A 21,711-nucleotide genomic window follows, 5' to 3' on the forward strand; every position below is an offset into this window, starting at 1 on the left:
TATTTGATCAGCGCGTGAGCACAATGGCCAATCAGAGGCGTTTACGATTCCGCTCAACAGCACTAAAAGAGTAACATTTTTTTAATTTTAGTACCGACTTGGGACCAAAGTCGGTACTTTTGACAACACTACTTTTTAGCATGCATTTATGTGAACAACAGTTTAGTGACAATCCACCTTCAAACAGAAAAGCTGTTAAAATGCTGTAAAATCATAAAATACACTTTCTCAAGCAACAAGAATTCTGTCTTACTACTATTTCTACTGCTTAAGGCCGTGACACACAAAGCTGACGATCGGTCAAAGTCAGGCCATTGTTGTGCGTTTGTCAGCCCAGTTTTTGCGATGTTGGCACTAGTCGGACTCCATTGGCTGCTTTTTGGCCGATAGAGCATGTTGAACTCTTACCTGAGCAATATTTTCATTACAACATGGCCGTATGGAATGAAGAGTTCTAGTTTCAGTTTACCTTTTTTAATGTCAAATGTAGACTACTGACACCTACTGGTATATAGTTATAGTATGGTATATAGTTATTTCCTCTCACGCAGGTGTGCTAGTGCTAGTTAGAACATGCTAGTTGGACGTTGGCTGTAGTCTTTGTGGTTAAAGCACAAATTTCTGAACCAGATGCAGGTGACGCGAGGTGGCAACACATTCTGCTTTCGTTGCCGACTTTCATTGCTAGTTTTTTGGTGACGCGCTTCCTCTGAAATGCGGTTAAAATTTTCTGAAATGTTTCCTTTAGCTAACTTGCTATGGTTAGTAGTTTAACGTCTGTGCATCCTTACCTTGTACACACTTAAATCTTTGAATTGAGATGTCACATAAGGCTACAAATAGAGGGGCTAGACTAACTACATCAGTAGTTTTGTAGGTAATCTGATCAAGACCAGCACTCCTTTGAATCAACTTTTAGTCACACAAATGAAAGTTATTACCTTTTGTTCACAGTAGGGTCTAAACCAGCACTATAGGAACTACCAGTGACGTTAGTGTTCGCTGATTGGCCAAACGCACGCGAAACACTGGCACCCGCCATTTTTAAAAAGCTGTGTAAACACACAGATTATAGCCTATATATTTACTCCACAAACTAACTCTACGAACATGGAAAACAGTGATAGATGAGCCTCTCAACCTTTACGCTGAGGAGAAAATTCAATGCAACTTTGAGGGGACCAAGCCAAACATGATTATGTATTTCTGCTCAGCTAGCAAAACTAGACATTAACCACACGGCATACACGCTAATACCTTTTCATATACTGTCTACTTTCCATGTATAACAGTTATATCTAATAATGTATTAGAAATGACTGTTAGACAGATCGAAAACTAATGAACACTGAGAATGCGTTCTCAGCGCCGTAAAAATAAAGGTCACAACAACAAGCGCGGCTCACGTCACTTAAGAGTTCCTACTGGCGGGGCGAATGCAACCAGAAAATGTCCTGGTGGCTAGTTCCTAGAACTACCCAGTGCGAAAGCCCCTATCTTTCAATACAGATATGGTTGTTTTAAACAAATCAGTGTTTTTCTCTGCAGTGTGGTGTGTGTAGGAGGAGATGGCATGTTCAGCGAAATTATGCATGGCCTCGTCTCCCGTATGCAGCGAGATGCAGGTGTAGACGAGAACTCCTTGGAGGAGACCCTTGTTCCATGTGGACTTCGCATCGGCATCATTCCTTCAGGTTAGTCTACAGCAGAGTTTCACAATCCTGGTACTGGAGCACGTACCCAACACGTTTTGTGCCTGTCCCTTATTCGACACCCAATTCAGTTCATGAGCACTCTTTTAACAAGCTGATGGGTTTAATCTGGTGCGCTATATTAAAGAGGCATCCAAAATGTGCACTGTTGGTGATGCTCCAGGACTGGGAATCACCTGTCTACAGTCACAAATCTCAGAGTCTGTGTGCAGCCAGGACAGTTTTTCAGCATGAATTTCATTGCTTTTTCATGCACATCACTTCTTTGGCAGTGTTCCTGGAAATATCTGTTGCTCACGGTTCCATTACATTTTGTTTTGAGATATTTCCAAGTCATTGTAAGTTTTACACCTGCTCATGGGCACAGCTGCATACTGGAGGAGAACGGCGGGAGATTATAGCTCTCTTTCAAAACCTAGTGAGCTGCCTAGAGAGCATGTTTCCACACCATAGGTGCACTCCTGATACAAAGGCATTTTTAGATAAATTCTAGTGAGCCATTCACACAAAACATGTCGTTGCATTCTGTGTGCACTATTTTTTTTTTTTTTAAGCGTGGGACTATGTAAATATCTTTTTTCCTGCATCTTCCATCTAGTTCTCACGTTTTAATTAGGGAGTCACGATATATCAGCCGATTTATGTTAATTTTTATTGTTATCGTTATCGGCCTGCAAAGAAAATTTGGCCAATATATTAAAGGGTTAGTTCACCCAAAAATGAAAATTCTGTCAGTAATTACTCACCCTCATGTTGTTCCAACCCCGTAAGACCTTCGTTCATCTTCGGAACACAAATTAAGATATTTTTGATTAAATCTGAGAGTTGTCTCACTCCTCCATAGGCTTCTAAGGCATTATAACTTGCTGGCCCAGAAAATGTATTAAAGACATCGTTAATATAGTCCAAGTGACTACAGTGGCTCAATCTTAAGTTTATAAAGCGACGAGAATACTTTTTGTGCGCAAAAAACAAACAAAAATAACGACTTTATTCCATTTCCTTCTCTGGGCCTCGAGTTTTTTCACGTAGTAAAACAACGCAGCGCATCTGTGAGCGCAGCGCATCAGCGCGTCACACGCATCACACACATGACCAGCGTCGGTCAATAGTGAGTCTACGTGTGACGAACGACACAGTTATACTACGTGAAAAAACTCGAGGCCCAGAGAGAAGGAAATGAATAGTGGAATAAAGTCGTTATTTTTGTGTGTTTTTTGCGCACAAAGTATTCTCGTCGCTTTATAAACTTAAGATTGAGCCACTGTAGTCACTTGATTCGACACTTGAAAACTGTCCTGGCTTGTTCCGAAGATGAACGAAGGTCTTACGGGGTTGGAACAACATGAGGGTTGAGTAATTACTGACAGAATTTTCATTTTTGGGTGAACTAACCCTTTAAAGCCGATCAATAATGGATTATTTCCTTAGCTGAGTGAGACTCTTCAGATGCGCACTGTTCGCCATGATGGTTTTGAATTGCTTGAAATATGATTGGAATCACTTCAAAAAGGAAAATAGAGTTACTGTAAGTGCAACGTGCAGCGCAAGTCTGTCATATAATCTACATAAAATTATAATGAGAACATCGTTATAATTGTGTGATTGGGACATCTTTTGTTTTTGTAATCAGGCTCTCAAAAATTATATAAAAATTTTGATTTAGATTTATCGGCTTTCAAATATAAAGAATTATCGGTTATCGGTATCAGACAAAATTTTCAAATCGTGCATCCCTAGTTTTAATGCATCCTGATTGACACCCTAAGGACCTTTTTACACAGTTTTCGCGTCGGCTTGCTGAAGAGATACTCAGGACACACTCTCAGACCCTTAATGTTTTTACCATTTTGGAAGGAGGAAACTTTACATATGTGGCTTCAACAACCAGATGCATTTAAACTTGTCCAGTTTCGCCTGGAATGCGTCTCAAACCTACTCCTGAAGTGGTTTGAGCGATCAGATTTAAATCCCTCTCGAATGCGTTTCAGAGGGCATTTACACCTGGTCTTTTCAAGATCAGCTATGACCAGAAGTAAACAGGCCCTAAGACAGCACTTCTTGTATCCTATGTGGATCAGAAATGTTGACTATATACACACTTTGCCCAAAAAATCTCACTGACCCAGACATTATTAATAAATGACCAGCCTCAACGAGCACAGGAAGAATAAGTAGATGCCTTTACAAAAGCTCTGACAGCAATTGATATCTTAATGACTGTGGCCTATCGAATCGTGTTTTCTGATATTACTGTTTGCCATATAAACCTGACAATGTCGAACCCTTAAGAGTCCATGTTGTTATCAGTCACGTTATCAGCGTGTGTAATTCTGTCTATTTATGGCCTTATCTCACGTTGTCCAGACACGCAAGGACAAGTGACAGTTTCCAAGAACATCTCCTGGTCCTTTATCTTGCACTGGTGACAACTGATCTGAACAACAGGGGAATTTGAGAGACACCTTTGACTTCAATGTCTAATAGATGAAAGCATCATCATGTATCATGTTAATAGCGGTTTTTGGCCATCTAGCATGGAAATACCCCATTTCTTTTTTATGTATACCATGATTTTACCATGTACCAAGTTGTTACTATGGGATTTTTTGTTTTTTACATTTACTAATGCCGTTTTTGACATGTTGAGTTATATATACAGTATATATATATATATATATCATGGTAATATGGTAGTAAGTTTTTATAATGTTTAATATATTTGAATGCATATAATTCCATGTTATATTTTCCATGTGACATTTTCTTGATTTGATTTGTTTAAATTTAATATTTTAAAAAAAATGTTATTAAATGATTACATTGATCATTTGTTTATTTTGATTATTTAATTCCAATTACATGAGCAGTTAATATTAATATATTTTTGAATATGTAACATTATAATACCAAGGTTTTACCGTGTTTTTATAACTCTTAATACATATAATACCATGGACATTTTCTTGATTTAATTGTAATAAAATTATTAATTAAAAATCAAATGTTTAATTTAAATTCTACACTTTATTTTATTTTACTTTATTTTGTTTATTTTTTTAGTAGTACAACAATATTCTTTAAAGTACAATATAAATATCATGGTATATGAATATGGCAATTGTTTAGTACCATGTTATATATCAAAGTACCATGGTACCTAATACTATCACTGTGTAATGGTACCACCACAGTATGTTTTATCATGATATATATTGATCCAAAAACAGTGTTTATTTTATTTTTGTCCCCTTTGTGAAAACAATAGTGGAAATGTGAATTAATTAGTCTGGCACGTTTGCAGTTGGTGTGTTTTTAAACCTTCAGCCTCATGCTTATATATATATATATATATATATATATATATATATATATATATATATATATATATATATATATATATATATATATATATATATATATATATATATATATATATATATATATATATATATATATATATATATATATATATATATAAGCAATTTGAGGAAGAGGAATTAGATTAACAGACCGGCATATAAGAGATAGAAAGAGGGCTGAACTCATCTGAAATCTCATCTCTCTATATAACAGTGCCCTGCAATGCTTCAGTTACAATCATTTCAAGATCGCAAAACTTTATTCTCACAAGGGCTGAATGGAGCAAAACCTCCATTGGCTTGTGATGTTTGGTTAGCATTCACAATTGAAGGTTAGATTGCGGCTGCCCCCGTATGCCTCTGAAATTGAAAAAGAAAGTGTGATTTTCATACGTTAACCTTCAGAGTGAATTATGAGAGGATAGATTTAGGCCATTTCTGAACCCCTGACCCATGAAATGTGTTTTTTGAAACAGGTTCGACTGACTGTGTATGCTACGCCACAGCTGGCTCAAATGACCCTGTCACCTCAGCACTTCACATTGTTGTGGGTAAGTGGGCATCTCAATATCTGCCTATGATACATATATAGTACGTATATTTATGTGAATTTCTCTATACTATTTGACAGTTAGGGCTGAGCAGAATGACAAGTATATATTATGCAAGGGTAGAAATGTGTCAACTAGTAGAGATTCTGCTATTATGTTTTTAACTCAAGTGAGCAACTTGTCAATCATTTGTAAAGATTTTTTTTCTTTTTTTTTCCGGTTCGTGTCCACCAAGTTCCAAATGAAAAGAGAAAATAATATGTTCAAGTCATTGATTTAAGTTTTTTTTTTTTTAAGAGCATATCTTCCCTTGGCTTGTGACTTCAAACTGATTTCAAGCACTGATTCAGTGATTTTTTTTTTTTTTTTTTTTTTTTTTTTTTTTTAATAGCAAATATTATAATAATATAAATACTTTACAATAATAATGTCCTTTGTTATCATTATTTGGGGGAAATGTTTAATTATCGTATTAATTGAATATATATATACACTACCAGTCTAATTTTTTGGATCCGTAAGATTTGTAATGTTTTTAAAAGAAGTATCTTCTGCTCACCAAGGCTGCATTTACATGATTAAAAAAATAATAATAATTCAGAATAATGCCAGTGGTTCCTTAACCTGTAACCAAGAAGATTAACACACACACCGCCACACAGCTTTTCCAAGGTTGGATTTGGCCAGGCTCTAACTATAAACAGGAGAGTCCTCTCAAAACATCAAGATAATGCGTTCTTTCTCTCAAGGAGAGCTACACTTTAGTCTAACTGGAAAGTAATGCTTTAAAAAAGAAATGGTCCCTTAAACTATTAGCTTCAGTGACCCCTATTCTCAAACACAAAACATTTCATTTCTGGAAGGCGGACTAAATGAGCAAGCACTGTTACTGCATTCAGATATCAAATACAGACATTAAAGAATACATGAAAAGAACATTTCAGTAGTCACACTGGTAACTACTATAACAAAGTAAAATCTCCAGAGAAGTCATTCAACTCATGTGATATTTAGAAGGAAAAATATTGATTAATACCTTGATTATAATCACTCATTACATATACATTGAAGCAGCTGTGGATTCCAATCCACCCCCTTCATGATCTTTCAGAAATCATTCTAATATGCAGATTTGATGCTAAAAAAACATTCATTATTATTATCAGTTGAAAACAGTTGTGTATAAAAAAAAAAATCAGGATTCTTTGATGAATAGAAAGTTCAAAAGAACAGCATTTATTTGAAATAGAATCGTTTGTAACATTATAAATTTCTTTATTGTAACTTTTGATCAATTTAATTCATCCTTGATGATTAAAAGTATTGATTTCTTTTCATTTTTCCCCCAAAAATAAAATAATTCCTACTGACCCCAAACTTTTGAACTGTAGTGTTTAATGTTACAAAAGGTTTCTGTTTCAGATAAATGCTGTTCTTTTGAACTTTCTATTCATCAAAAAAATCCTGAAATAAAAATGTAAATACTGTTTTCAACATTGATAATAATGAGAAATGTTTTTTGAGCAACAAATCATCATATTAGAATGATTTCTGAAGGATCATGTGACACTAAAGACTGGAGTAATGGTGCTGAAAATTCAGCTTTGATCACAGGAATAAATTACACTTAAATTTATATATTAAAATATAAAACAGCTGTTTTAAATTGTAATAATATTTCACAATACGTTTTTTTATCAAATAAATGAAGCCTTGATTGAGCGTAAGAGACTTCTTACCAAACAAAGCATTACACCAGGTTGAAAATAATTATTAATAATATATTTTTGGAGAGACAGAGACAGTTTCCTGAAATCCATCCTGACTTTTACCACAGGTGATTCTCAGCCAATGGACATCTGCTCAGTGCACAATGAAGACAGCTTCCTGCGTTACTCTGTGTCACTGTTGGGTTACGGGTTCTATGGAGACGTGCTGACAGACAGCGAGAGGAAGCGCTGGATGGGCCCGGCCCGTTACGATATCTCAGGTACGCAGGAAAATCTCTCAAGACTGAAATAGGCATTTCTTGTCTGTCTGCAATTTGCAATGGAATTTTTTATTATTTTCTCCCACAGGTGTTAAAACGTTTCTGTCACATCGCTACTATGAGGGAACCGTGTCCTTCTTACCCGCTGAAGGAAACTTGGGAACTCCAAGAGACAAAATGCAGTGTCTGTCTGGGTAAATGATGTACTGTGTCTTTTGCTTAGTCATAATACGATCCCATTAATATGAATCGGGGAGCAAACATGAACACAACATGACAGAACGTAAAATTAACCAACTAAGGCTGATCATCTGATGTTATTGTAAACCAGGGCTTGGTGATAATTATACACTACAGTTTGGAGACACTACAGTTTTAAAATGTTTTTTTAAGAACTCTCTTGTGCTGATTAACTTTCAGCATCATTACTCCAGTCTTCAGTGTCACATGATCCTTCAGAAATCAATTTGCTGATTAGATGCTCAAGAAACATGTATTGTTTTTATTAATGCTGGAAACCGAGATACATTTTATTTAGTATCTTATTCATAATGTCTAACAATCTAACTACATCACAATGTCTATACTGTCATTTTTTATCAATATAATGAGTCTTTGCTGAATAAAAGTATTAATTAAAAAAAAAAAAATGTCTGATCTAAATATTTTAAAATAACGACTAAATATCATTGTTCCTACTTATATTTTTAAACCATGACTTGATCAGTTTAAAATAGAAATGTGCTTGTGTGTGTTAAGCATTTTGGCTATAATTGGCTATAACTGATGTTTAGTTAAATTAATTGTTCCTTCGATATGTATGTGTATACAAATGCACTACAAAAATGGTTATATATATACATATATATTTAAGGACACCAATTTTCTTTGTGAATGAATAATGTATCGTAAATAAATAAATGTTCTTCCTTAAAATACAGGGTGCATAAGTTTGGACACCCCTATGTTAAATTCCCATAGAGGCAGGCAGATTTTTATTTTTAAGTATTTTTTTTTTATTTTTTTTTTAGGATACTATGCATCCTGATAAAGTTCCCTTGGCCTTTGGAATTAAAATAGCCCCACATCATCACATAGCCTTCACCACACCTAGAGATTGGCATGGTTTTATTTCAGTTAGCCTAAAAGCTAGTTTGATTTGCATTGAGAGATGATCTTATGGAAAGTACCCCATGCCAATTTCTAGGTATGGTGAAGGCTATGTGATGATGTGGGGCTATTTTAATTCCAAAGGCCAAGGGAACTTTATCAGGATGCATAGTATCCTAAAAAATTTTTAAAAAAAATACTTAAAAATAAAAATCTGCCTGCCTCTATGGGAATTTAACATAGGGGTGTACTCACTTATGCACCCTGTATTTTAAGGAAGAACATTTATTTATTTACGATACATTATTCATTCACAAAGAAAATTGGTGTCCTTAAAGGTTGGATTTTTCCTAATTTTTTAAATTAAGGCATTAAGTTCAATTTCCAAAATATGATTTTTTATTCCTCTTTTTAGTCAACTTTAGCATGGGTGTATTCACTTATGCATTGCACTGTATATATATATATATATATACAGTATATATATATATATATATATATATATATATATATATATATATATATATATATATATATATATATATATATATATAATAACCATTTTTGAAGTCCGTTTGTGGCTATATTTTGTTCTTCTCTGTTGGCAACACCTCTTTCTGTTTGACTTGCAGGTGTAGTATCTGTCGGCAAACCTCGTCTGACAGACTGGTCAGCAAAGATGAAGACAGTGTTTCTGGTGCTGGTGAGCAGCGTTTGGGAATACTCTCTATGCCAATGTTTAACTGAGCTCGAGCATTGACAGGAAGTCTCATATCTGCTCTGTGGTAAATGCGCCCACCCACAGTACAGGCCAACAAAGTGCATTTTCAGCCGTGATTTGTAATGCCCCCATCTGTCGGCTCGACTGGCACGCTGTTTGTGAACATTAGGCCAAATGGTTCAAGCTGCCGCCCGGCTGATCATTTAGAGAGTGCACACGTACACACACAGCATATTATCTCTGCCTCACAGCAGCCTCCGAACAACTGGCACCTCCTTTACCCAGCATTCTGTGTGTTTACCCTGAGCACTGATAAGTGCTGTTTACAGAGACACACTCTCTGCCCTCACAGTCCCAAATTGGCATTTGTGCGTGATGATTTCCTGAATGCTTTTAGACCGCGTGGCATAAATAGATTCTTGTGGGACGAATGATGTAAACAGGACAAAGAGAGTCAAGGGCCCTTCATCAGTGAGCCAGTGTCACAGCTATACATACCTTGAGATTTACACCTTACTTCCTTTTTCATTTTTCCTATTTAAAATATGAGTGATTTGCCTGTGGAAAACTATCACTAGTGTGTTCTGAGATTTCAGGGTGTTGCTTAGACATTCATAGCCATCTACAGTCTTGGAAAAGCTGAAAATATTGGGGGATTTTATTTAGTTTGTTTTTTTAATCCAAATAATATAAATTCATTCATTATCCAGATGGTCAGAGAATACACTTACTATCAATGTTGGGGAAAGTTACTTTTAAAGGTAATCTGTTACAATATTGCCATACTCCCTTAAAGTAAACTTTTTTTATTTAAAGTCATGTGTTATGTTACTTTTGCATTACTTTTTCTCACCTGGGCTGGGCATAATAACAAATATGTTTTTGCCAAATGTTAAGGCCCTTTAACCTCAAAAGTGAATTGAATAAGCCTCAGGCTGACGGAAATGCAAATTTACTTTTGTACAGTAGAGGATGTTTCTCAAATAAACCTTTCAGCTGTGCAGACACGAGAAGAAAGTTCAACACTCTTACTTCAGCAATAAAAACAAACAAATTAAACAAACGTGATCTTTATCTAAAGTCATTTTTGCTTATTGGTATGGTTAAATGGGATTAACAATGTCTATTAACAAAGACATTGTTAATAAAGTGAGATTAAATACATAGTGTATTTGTATTATTTGACATATTTAATTATTGCAGGTTTGCGTAAAAAAATTCTGGGTATGCATTTCACTGATTCTTCCCCATATTGAGGAATACTGAATCTGTTTTTGTGCAAGTGCGATGAGTAAATTCATGCTCACATTTAGTCTAGAACTACAAAAACCATCATGTTCACACACACACAGTCCCTCTGCCCTTACTCACGATTCCTCTCAACATGGAGACTGGAGAGATGCCAGTCAATAAATGAGAAAACCTGCGTTACTCATTTGAAAAAGTAACTCGGATATGTTGTTGTAAATGTATAAGTAATGTGTTACTTTACTAGTTACTTGAAAAAAGTAATCTGATTACTTAACTTGCATTACTTGTAATGCGTTTTCCCCAAAAACTGCTTACTATACTAGAAGTATCACGTGATGTTGTATTTCAGAGTGTCGGGACACGTGGACGGTCATCAGGGGAAAGTTCTTGGCCATCAATGCCGCCAGCATGAGTTGTGCGTGTCCTCGCAGTCCTAAAGGTCTGTCGCCGTCAGCACACCTTGCAGACGGTACTACTGACCTCATCCTCGTCAGGAAGTGCTCCCGAATCGACTTCTTGCGCCACCTGCTGCGGCACACCAATAAGGACGACCAGGTACCTGCTTTATCTACAACAGAAAAAAATCAGTAGAATTATGGTTTTAATGAGAGACGAAGCAAATCCATTACTTTTTAATCAAAGCCTGGGAAAAAAACGGCACTCTTTAACCAACACACTTCAAAAAAGTATCCCCGCTGTCCACCAAATGCTTACTATACATGTTGTATTAATATAGATTCATATGTATTTTTAATTAAGAGCAGGGAATCTTGTTCTTTGAAGTACGTTATCACAGCAGGGTTCCCATGGTCATGGAGAACCTTGAAAATCATGGCAATTTTTCTAGTCTTTTTCCATTTATGCTTAACTTCTAAAATATTAAAACGTCTAGAAATTACTCTTTTGTGAGTACAATCTCTATCAAAACTATCTTTACCCAGTAATTACAAATATTTGGAAAAGTCATAGAAATTCATTAGCATTGGAACATTGTAACAGTCCACATTTCAAATGCCTCTAATAATTTATTTATTTAAAAACCAGTATTGTAAGAATACACAATATATTAGTTTATTTCTCATCAAAGAAACAATTCTTGACATTTTCATTTGTAAATAAATATACAGTATACAGATCCCAAATTTCCTTTGAAAATATACCAGATTTCATGTTCATTCACAGTTGTTAAATGAATCCTTGTCAGAACAAACACTTAAACTATCTTTTAGAAGTTTGGGGCCAGTAAAGTCTTTTTTTGCTCACCAAGGATGCATTTGTTTGATTAAAAATACAGTTAAAACAGTAAATACTTGATATTTTTCAAGATTCTTTGATGAATAGAAAGTTCAAAAGACCAGCATGTATTTGAAATATAAATATTTTTTAACATTAGAAATGCCCCTTTTGTCAATTTCATCTGTCTTTGCTCAATGACAGTATTATTCTCTCCCTCTCTTAAAAAACCCTTTGAACGGTAGTGTTTAGTTGATATTTGACTTGTTCTTCTCTTTTTCTTTGAACAGTTTGATCACTCTTTTGTGGAGGTGTACCGGGTCAAGCAGTTCCGATTCACCCCCAGACATCAGGAGTGTGATTCCGAAGTGGACCTGAGAGAGAGAGAGAGCGGAGCGGGAGGCAAGCGATTCCTCAGTCAGATCTGCAGAGAGCACAGAGCATGTGGCTGTATGCCTTCCCAGAGCAACTGGAACTGTGATGGAGAGATCCTTCCATACACTGCAATTCAAGTCCGGTAGGACACACCCCTGTCCAGATACACCAATTCTTACGTCTACATTTAGGCAGATACTTTTATCCAAAGGGACTTGCATTGCATTCAGAGTATACCTGCTTATGAATTCATGCATTTGTGAATTGAACCCGTGATCTTGCGTAGCCATCGCTATGCTCTACTGTTTGAACTGCAGACTGCACTTCCCTTGAGTGATCACATGCCTATTCTACCAAGACACACCCCTTGAACTCCCCTCCCCTTAAGTTTAAATACGACAACTGGGTCACGTGACACTTTTAGTACCTTGCATTAAGGATACATAATATACTTTAATGCACATATACACTAATCCAGATACATTTGTAAAACGCAACATTTTTTTGTACATTTTGCCACACTGAGGCAGCATTTTTTTGAAGACGATCTCCCAAGTGGATAAATTAATTAAAAAAAATAAAAATTTTGCGTTGTAGTGCATATAGGTATTTTAAAACGATAAATCTTGTTTTGTCATCTGACGCATATTGTAACGATAGATATCTTATGTTTATACCAAGCGGCAACCTTCCAGTCTCTCTCTTGAATCTAACATGGAAGTGACTTAATCTGCAATTCATCGACTGGCCGTTAGAGACAGGCTCCAAAAGAGAGTCAATCCCATAGAACCCACATGTTAACCCTCTAAGCGCCAAAGTCGCAAAATTGCGACAAGACGTCATACTTGATAAAACAGGCTGTAGATCCTAATATGGTGTAATATCTCATTTGTATTCCCTACCACTAGATGGCAGACATATAATACTTTGATTCAAGACCAAAATGACGTCATGTTCCTATTCAAAGTGTTGGAGAAAACAGCAGAGCAAGTGAGCGATCATGTCATTGATGCGGAAGCAGTTCAGTTCCGGTACAACTTTGCCGCACAAAGGTGCCGCGCGCGCTTCTCCCGGTACATCTTTGCCGCGCAATGGTGCCGCGCGCGCTTCTCCCGGTACATCTTTGCCGTGCAATGGTGCCGCGCGCGCTTCTCCCGGCAAAGTATTGTAATATAGTAATAATTTTGTACTTTCTCCTGTTATTGTTGGTTTCCTCTTTTCCAATCATTTGGAATGAGGATAAAAAAATAAAACATGCAAATAAGTTCAAACATAAGTTCAATATCTACTATTTCCTGAATATTATGAAATTCAAGAGGGCCGCCCCCTGATGACGTCATAATATGCAAATTAGATGAGTATATTTACACCCCATATAAACTTTCAGTCATCCCAAACATTTTTCTAATTTACAAGTAGACCTCTATCTTTAAGCCCTTTCAAGCCACAAGCTTTTGAAATTTTGATGTCAAAATCCAGCATTTTTAAAAAAAAAAAACCTTGGCGCCTAAAGGGTTAAAATACCCAACTACAGCCTGGTGAAAAAAAATGTTTTTTTGGTCTATATAGCTAATTTTGCCCTTCTTGACAACTGTGAGGGGGTGAATATTTTTATAACTTAAAATTATATTAAGCCTTAAAGTTCTGCATAATTAAGGGTGTGGCCACTTGAGTGACAGGTGGATTGTCTCTGCTGTCACTACTATCTTGTCTGCTGTCTTTTAGCCATCACCTCAGCTAATCCCGCCTCTTTGCCCATTTTCTTTTATCCGGGAGTGACGCGCTACCAAGATGGCTACGGCCAACTCCGCCCACTATGGGCTTCAAAAATGCTCTTCAGAAACGTATGGGTGACGTCACGGACACTACGTCCATTGTTTTATACAGTCTATGGTTACACCGCTATGTGGCTGTTATGTGCCTTTCACTTTCACAGTGTTGCTAAAGATAAATGTTACGTCTACAGTCTTCATATTAACGATTAATCAACGAGCAATTAATTGTAGATGATGATGATAATTTATTCAATAAAACGTATCGATGGTCAATTAAGCAAGGTCATCATTATAGTTTTGAGGTGTGTGTGGCTCATGCTCAAAACACGTGCAGCAGACACATAAGGAATAATGAAGCGAGCACGGCGTAGTTACGTATTATAAATGTATTAATATCTTCTAGCCATTCAATGGATTAGGTAGGCTAGCTATTTATTTCGAAATATAATTAACCAAGGGTCCAAAAAAACGTCCAAACAAATGATTTAACTGAACATAAGAACTACTTACTTGTGTAAAAGACACAATAAAAGGACATAGAATAAACAACAATTAATAAGAGCCTGGTTGATGAGTGATGATGTTTTGATTTTGACGGCGCTGAGAACGCCAGCCATATCCTGAGCACATTATTATTGATCGCCTTCTGTGTTTATTTATTTACAATATATCTAACAGTCCTGTGTAATACGTTATTAGATAGAACTGTTATACATAGAAAGTAGACAGTATATGAAAAGGTATTAGCGTGTGCCGTGTGGATAATGTCCAGTGTTGCTAGCTGAGCAGAAATACATAATCATGTTTGGCGTGGTCCCCTCAAAGTCGCGTTGGATTTTCTCCTCATCCTAAAGGTTAAGAGGCTCATCACTGTTTTACATGTTCGTAGAGTTAGTTTGTGGTTTAAATAAATAGGATATAATCTGTGTGTTCAGCTTAAAAAAAAAAAAAATACGAAATTGCCGTTCGGCCAATCAACGAACACTAACGTCACTGGTAGTTCCGGTAGAGCTGGTTTAGACCCTACTCTTAAGTAGGAGCTAAATTAGTTCCTCCAAAAGGTGTTCCTAAATCGTTCCTAGTTCCTGCGGTGCGAACACGCCAAAATCCGGGTACTTCAGCCAATAGTTCCAGGAACTATGAAAAGGTTCCTCTGGTGCGAAAGCCCCTTAAGTTACAAAGTTGTCCCTTTAAAGGGACTGCCCAAGTGACAAGCTGCTGTACCCCTAAAAGTAAAAAAAATTCTGACAGCTTAATGACCAAAAATTAAAAGGTGCATGCGGTGAAAATGAGAACTCTTTCACTGTGCCATATTTCAAAAAGGAAAGAGTGTGCCATTATATTTTTAATGCACTAATTACTTCAAGCAAGTTCTAATTGTCATTGTAATGAAGGGGTGCGGACGTCCCTGCCACTCACACTGAGACTTCCTCGTAAATCTAAGAGATGTCACCATGTATGAACAGTTTTCAGAAAATGTTCCTCCAACTCAAAATGAACATGCTTCACTGAAGTGACGGTCGATTAGTGAAAGCTTTAGTTTAAACGTTGAGGTCTCATGAGCACCAGATTGTCTCAGCACTAGCATACTAAACAGGGTAAATAAATGGACTTTTGTGTTCTGAGCCTGTCCAAAAGACGCTATTAAAATTAAAAAACTCCCTCCATTGTGCCTGCTGAGGAGGAGTTCTCCTCCTCGATACAGCATGACAGCTCGCCCGAACGCATCATTTCCTTCACGCCCCATTGTTCTGTGTCAACAATGCGTAGCAATGAAATGCTCCTAATTTAATGGCCCTCTCACTGTTAAAGGCTCACCTCCTTTAATTAAAATAGAAGTCCATTCATTTATTCCATTTTCAGCTTCAGTAATTGTTTCTCGAATGAGTAAGCAAATAACCTGTTGAGATAATTGATGATGATACCACGGCCGAAAGAGGCAATCGCCTGGCACTGAACTCACCTCCTGAGTATTGAGTGGAATTAGAGGAAATTAAAGAGCCCCAGAACCTCCTAATAGCGCATGCATTTAACTACAAAACTTTTTACTCAACACGACAACGCATTTATTGCTTACCAGCGCTTGCTCGCACTTCTTTTTACTCCAGGACACAACGTATTAGTGGTGTTTGCTAAAGCAAGCAGCAATTTTGCTATTGCAAATAGTTTGGGTTTTGAACTAACCTTTATACTTCAAGTTTTCTGCGAGTCTTAATTTTCCCTTACACCCATTAAGGCCTTTAAAATGGTGTTAAATCAGAGCAGAAAGTCTTAAATTCATAAAGTCATGGCATTAAATGTTGCAATGATTGCAAAACATAAATATCTTCCTCAGTATTTTTGTGCTTTTTTCCAATACAAATATCTAAATGTTTAAATCAAGATAAATTTACTTTAAATGTACAATGAAGTCTTGAAAAATGTAATAAAATGTAAGTCAGTTTATGCTTAAAACAAGAACAAATATCAAATTAAGCAAATTTTTCTGAGCCCATTTGCGGATATTTGTTATTGTTTTAGTCATAAACTTCATTTTGATCAATTTCACAGAAAACAAGACTTCATATTTTGTCACTTTACAGCTGAAGTTTTAGGAATCTTTAGATATTTGATTTAGGAATCTTTAGATATTTGTACTGGAAAAATGGAGAAATACTGAGGAAACATCACTTTTTTGCAGTTTGTTCAGAAGGTACTGGAAAAATTATTTCCATATTGTAGTGTTTTAAGCAAAACGATTCAAGCTTTTTTTTGCAAAATTAATTCAAAAGTAACATCTGTTGGAAGATGCTTTTTCAAATTCTAAAGTGTTTCTTCTTAAAAAATTTTTTTTTTTTTTAATTCCTAATAATCCCTTCAATTTATTTCTTACATTTTCTTAATTTTTTTATTTCCTTAATATCTGCAGAAACCCTGTATTTAAATGTTTTGTAAAATAGTTTGTAGGTACCTAGACTCGTAATAGATAGGAAAACCTATTTTCACAAAACGTGCCTAGACACACAATTCACTGCATTTTCCAGTTGAAATGAACACTAGTGGCAGTAAAACAAAAAACTACTTTTATTCCTTTTCACACAAATTAAGAATTTTACCATAGGGAATGGTTTATGAACGAATGCATTTTCGCATTTGTACCAAATAACCAGCTCCAAATGAATGCTCTTGCGATGTGCAGCGCTCGGTACGAGTCCCATGAAACACAATCTCAAAACTCAAAGACTTGACAAAGCAAGCTAAAATGGCCTGGTTGCTTCAGCAAATGTGTTTTTATTTCAAGTTTGCTTTAGTGTAGGTGGGATGGTTAGCATTAACCTTTTAGCGCCACACACCAATTCTTTCACAAACTGCCTCAATATGTACAAACAACCAACATAATAAAACATTGCCAGATTCACGTTCAAACATATCCGGCTTTTAGCACCACTCACTTTTAATGTGTCACAAAGTGTGTAAACGTAATAACATTTAGCTGAAATGCCGCCTCAGGGACACATTTCCAATATGCCTGGGCTGCTTTTTATCATGTTGTTTTTTTTCCAGTGAATTGGTTGCATTTTGTTTGACTTTTTCTTTCTTTCTTTCTCCATCTCAGGGTCCACTGCCAGTTGATCACGCTGTTCGCGAGAGGAATCGAAGAGCAGCCGGTGTTTGAGGACCCGTACACTCACTGTGCAATATAGATCTCCATAAATTCACTTAAGAAACCTCAAGCTGGAACATGAGGGATTGAGATTCTTTGAATGGGATAGTCACCTTCAGCTCAGCACAATGTCATGCTGTTATATCTATATAATCCTCGTGAAGATGCTTTGGAAACACGGAGCTGGAGTCAACAGCATCTTTATACAGGCTGTATTAGATTTGTTTCGGATAGGATTAGCTGTTTCAGCTAGGCCTTGTTATTGGTTTTTTTTTTCTTTTTTTTTTTCATTTCAACCCTTGAAGTCCTTGAAGTTGCTGGTGATATCTCTTGTTATGTGAGACAGCTTCCAATTGTCGGCGTTTGTCTTCCACCGCGATCAAGCTGGTCTTGAGAGTAGCGTTAATTGAATTCCAAAGTCAAATTCTTGGAACTGTGAACTGTTTTGGTTATGAAAACATTCCTCTTGGTAGCACCTTTGCTGTTTTTTCTAAATATACAGTAAAGCAAGCGAGGTGGTCAGCCGATAAAGATAATGGTATACCAAAAAAAGTTGTGGTTTTTGTGTTCGTAAAATAAATAAAAATCTAAATTCTGATATTTACTAAAGAAGTTCCAAACAAATTTTGTTGTTTTTGGCAATGTTGTTATTGTTAACTAAAAAAGAATCAAAAATGTTTTTGGTATTTAAAACAAATCTGAAATAAAAGTTTTGAGTTATGAATAAGTTATAAATAAGTTAGGAGTTGAAGTAAATGTAGTACCTTAAGTACTAAAACTAAGACTGAAATAAAAATTAATTCAAGTTACTTAAAAATCTTTTAAAAATCTATACTAATAAAAATGACAAAAACAGAAAATATAAGGGGTTCACACGACACCATTTTCAACTAAAAACGGGGGAAAAATGTATGCGTTTTGGCCGTTCATTTACACAAAATGTCTGAAAATGCAAACTTTTGAAAATGGATTTCAAAGTGCAAGTTTTTGAAAACGATACCGTTATAATCTGTGTAAACTACGAAAACGTGAATTTGCGAAAGCGGTGATGTCACACGCATTACGTGTTCAGTCCGTAGGAGTGTAGAGTTTCTTTACAAAGTGACATCGCCAACTACTGGCCTGGCATGAATAATACATCGTTTTTAGTCGTTTTCGCGGATCCGTGTGAACTTGTAAACGTTCCCTTCGGTATATACAAACTTGTCATGTTCTATTTGGTTACGATTACGTTATTTTGGAAAAAAGTAGCTACGACATTGTTAAATCTCTCTTTTTTGTGTGTTACTGAACGTCATACAGGTTTGGAACAACATGGGGTGAATGAATGGCAGAATTTTCTGTTTTTGATGAACCGTTCCTTTAAAAAGATAGCATGAAGTAACATCTATCATGTAAATAGTGTAGCCTACATCAAATCAAATCTACACATGATTAGTAACATCCTGTTATTTATTTAAAGGCAACATTTACTGTTATTATTCACGTGGAACGTCCAATCATGAATCCGCTTCACACCTCTTAGATGTTTGACCGACTCTAATTCAAATTTTTCCACTCTTACTACAGTCTGTTTTGTTTTCTGGACATTTCATGCATGTAAATGTAGCATTATTGAGCTGGACTACAAGAGTAACACTGCAGGGTCAGTGTACATACAGTGTTCATCAGACAGAATGTAAATGAAAATACGGTAGCGCTCTTCTGTGCTCTGGTTGCGTCCCACCCCTCTAGAATGTTTCCTCTTTTATAATGAATTCTATGTTTGTTTCCTCTGCCGACGTCTTATTTCTTCTGAAATATCTTATTGTTCTTGCAGTATCAAAGGATGAAGGAGTTTATGACAGACAGAGAAATTGCTTTTTGCCGTAGTGCATGTCAGCTGCTTTAATATGCATTTTTTAAAAGTTGTTCCTTGAGCTGTGCTAGTGATTGAGAGCATTGGTTTCCCATGATGCATCTGTAGAGGATGCACATGTTCTGTAGCAATTACAAACAAAATGTGCATGTCCTTCATAGACTGGAAGATTGTATGGAAGCTTATTTCCACCACCTTAGAAAAAAAATCATGCTTTGGCTAATTATGATGTGAAAGTTGAAATTATGAGATTAAAAGATTTTCTTTTCTTAATTTTGATTTTATCTCATTATTATGACTAAGTATATAATAATTTTGGATTTTATTCCATAATTAGGATTCACCCAACTTTTTCTTCTTAAAAAAAAACTTTAATTCATTGTATTATTTCTCTTCATTTTTCTTGTCATAATTATGACCTATTGCTAGTTTTAGTGATAATAATAAAGTCAAAATTATGACAAGAAAAATTAAGAGAAATAATACAATAAATTAAAGATTTGTTTAAGAACAAAAAGCTTAGGTGAATCCAAAATTATTAGATACTTTGTCATAATTTTGACTCTCTCATTATTATGACTGTCTAATAATTTTGTATTTTATGCCATAATTAAGATTTACCAAAGCTTTTTGTTCTTAAAAAAAAAAAAGCAATTATATTTTATTACCACATTTTTTTCTCTCTCTCTCTAATTTATTGTAAAGAAATATGACCCAGACATTTCTTGATGGTTTTGATGATATCCACCCATATGTACTAAAGTAAGACCATGGAAAGGATATCCGTGTATGCAATTGAAGAGCTTCCAAGAGCCTCTGCTGTTATGAATTATGAACTGTGGCTTGCTATTCTTGTGTGTGAACAGTATTTGTGTCGTGTGTAGTATTAGCCTCATGTCAAAGCTTGTGTATTTGACACCACCTCCTGTTTGACAGCCCACTTCAGCCCTAATCAAACCCATGCTGTGCCACCAACTTGCCCTACTGATCCAAAGATATCAATCACAACCCATTTTAATCACTTGAATGTGGCTACGTTTTTGATTTGCATCGCCCTGGTGGCTGCTGGTCATTGATGGCTCGTGACAGGTGACTGTATAATGTACTGTGATGGTTGTCCAGACTGTGTGTGTGTTTCCAGCAGAAAGCACTTGTCAAGGCTCAGTGATGACTGAGAGTTAAGTCATCTTGCAGGACTCGAGATGACATGTAAGACCTGACGTTTAATTTGATTTGTTGAATGAAAACAAAGACAATCCACTAATAAAGTTGATCAAACAACCTTTAGTGTCCTGAGTGGTCCCTTTTGATACGATTCATTTTGGTATGAATATGAGGATCAAACTTTCACGAACATAGCCAGAATCATATATAATTGCAATAAAATGGAATAAAAAAAAGCCTATTTGAGGACTATTTTCATGATGATTCATTGCATATTCCGTTCTCATTACTACAATGCAGAACTAACAATATATTTCAATTGTAGAGTATTAGAAAATTGTAGAAAATTTGATTGGTGCTGGATAATTTCTTGGTGAGATTGCCATGAGGATCTGGAAAATGAATGGAAGAGAACGTACATGCCTAGAAGATTGAAATTTGAATATGATATTTGTAAATTGAGTTGTTGGTTTTTTTTTTTTACTTCAGGACCTTCATTTTAGGTGATCCACAATTGTTTGTTGTACAAAACTAAACAAAAATCCTTAAAATCAAACATTAAGAATAGATTACCATGTTGTTCCTACATGGTTTCATATTCTTGGCAGTCAATAATTTGTAGTACAAAACATTTTAGTTAGCACAAACTATGTTTATCCTTGGGTTTCAAGGATGAGGTCATGTAACGCAACCTGTCCATGTCTACATCCACCTGATTTGACCAAGTGACACATGAATTTGTGCCAAAACGCCATAGATTGCATAAAATACCATATTATTTGCATCAAGTATTGTTTTTCCCTGCTGTGCACATCCCTGTCAGAACACACCTGTGCCCTAATTTTTGGGTCACGAGCCAAGAGATCGCCCCCCCGTCTTCAAACTCACGCCATTGTTTAAGCATAGTAGATGTTGCATCAAAGTCATCCTGGAAATTTCTGTACTAATGAGTTGGGAAGTCGGAAT

General features: G+C 35.8%; 1 protein-coding gene across 1 annotated transcript in view; it reads left to right on the forward strand.

Moving 5' to 3' along the window:
* The window catches only part of cerk (ceramide kinase), a 33,064-nt gene extending 12,200 nt beyond the window's left edge, over positions 1-20,864 (forward strand). Inside the window, exons 6-13 of the mRNA XM_079868633.1 lie at positions 1,549-1,694; positions 5,551-5,625; positions 7,463-7,615; positions 7,704-7,809; positions 9,358-9,428; positions 11,047-11,252; positions 12,221-12,447; positions 17,676-20,864. Of these exons, the coding sequence (XP_079724759.1) occupies positions 1,549-1,694; positions 5,551-5,625; positions 7,463-7,615; positions 7,704-7,809; positions 9,358-9,428; positions 11,047-11,252; positions 12,221-12,447; positions 17,676-17,763 (1,072 nt within the window). The 3' untranslated portion in view covers positions 17,764-20,864. The remainder of the gene's footprint in view (positions 1-1,548; positions 1,695-5,550; positions 5,626-7,462; positions 7,616-7,703; positions 7,810-9,357; positions 9,429-11,046; positions 11,253-12,220; positions 12,448-17,675) is intronic.
* Positions 20,865-21,711: the final 847 nt, after the last annotated feature.

This window comes from Squalius cephalus (assembly GCF_949319135.1).
Source record: "Squalius cephalus genome assembly, chromosome: 4".
In the NCBI taxonomy this organism is placed as follows: Eukaryota; Metazoa; Chordata; class Actinopteri; order Cypriniformes; family Leuciscidae; genus Squalius; species Squalius cephalus.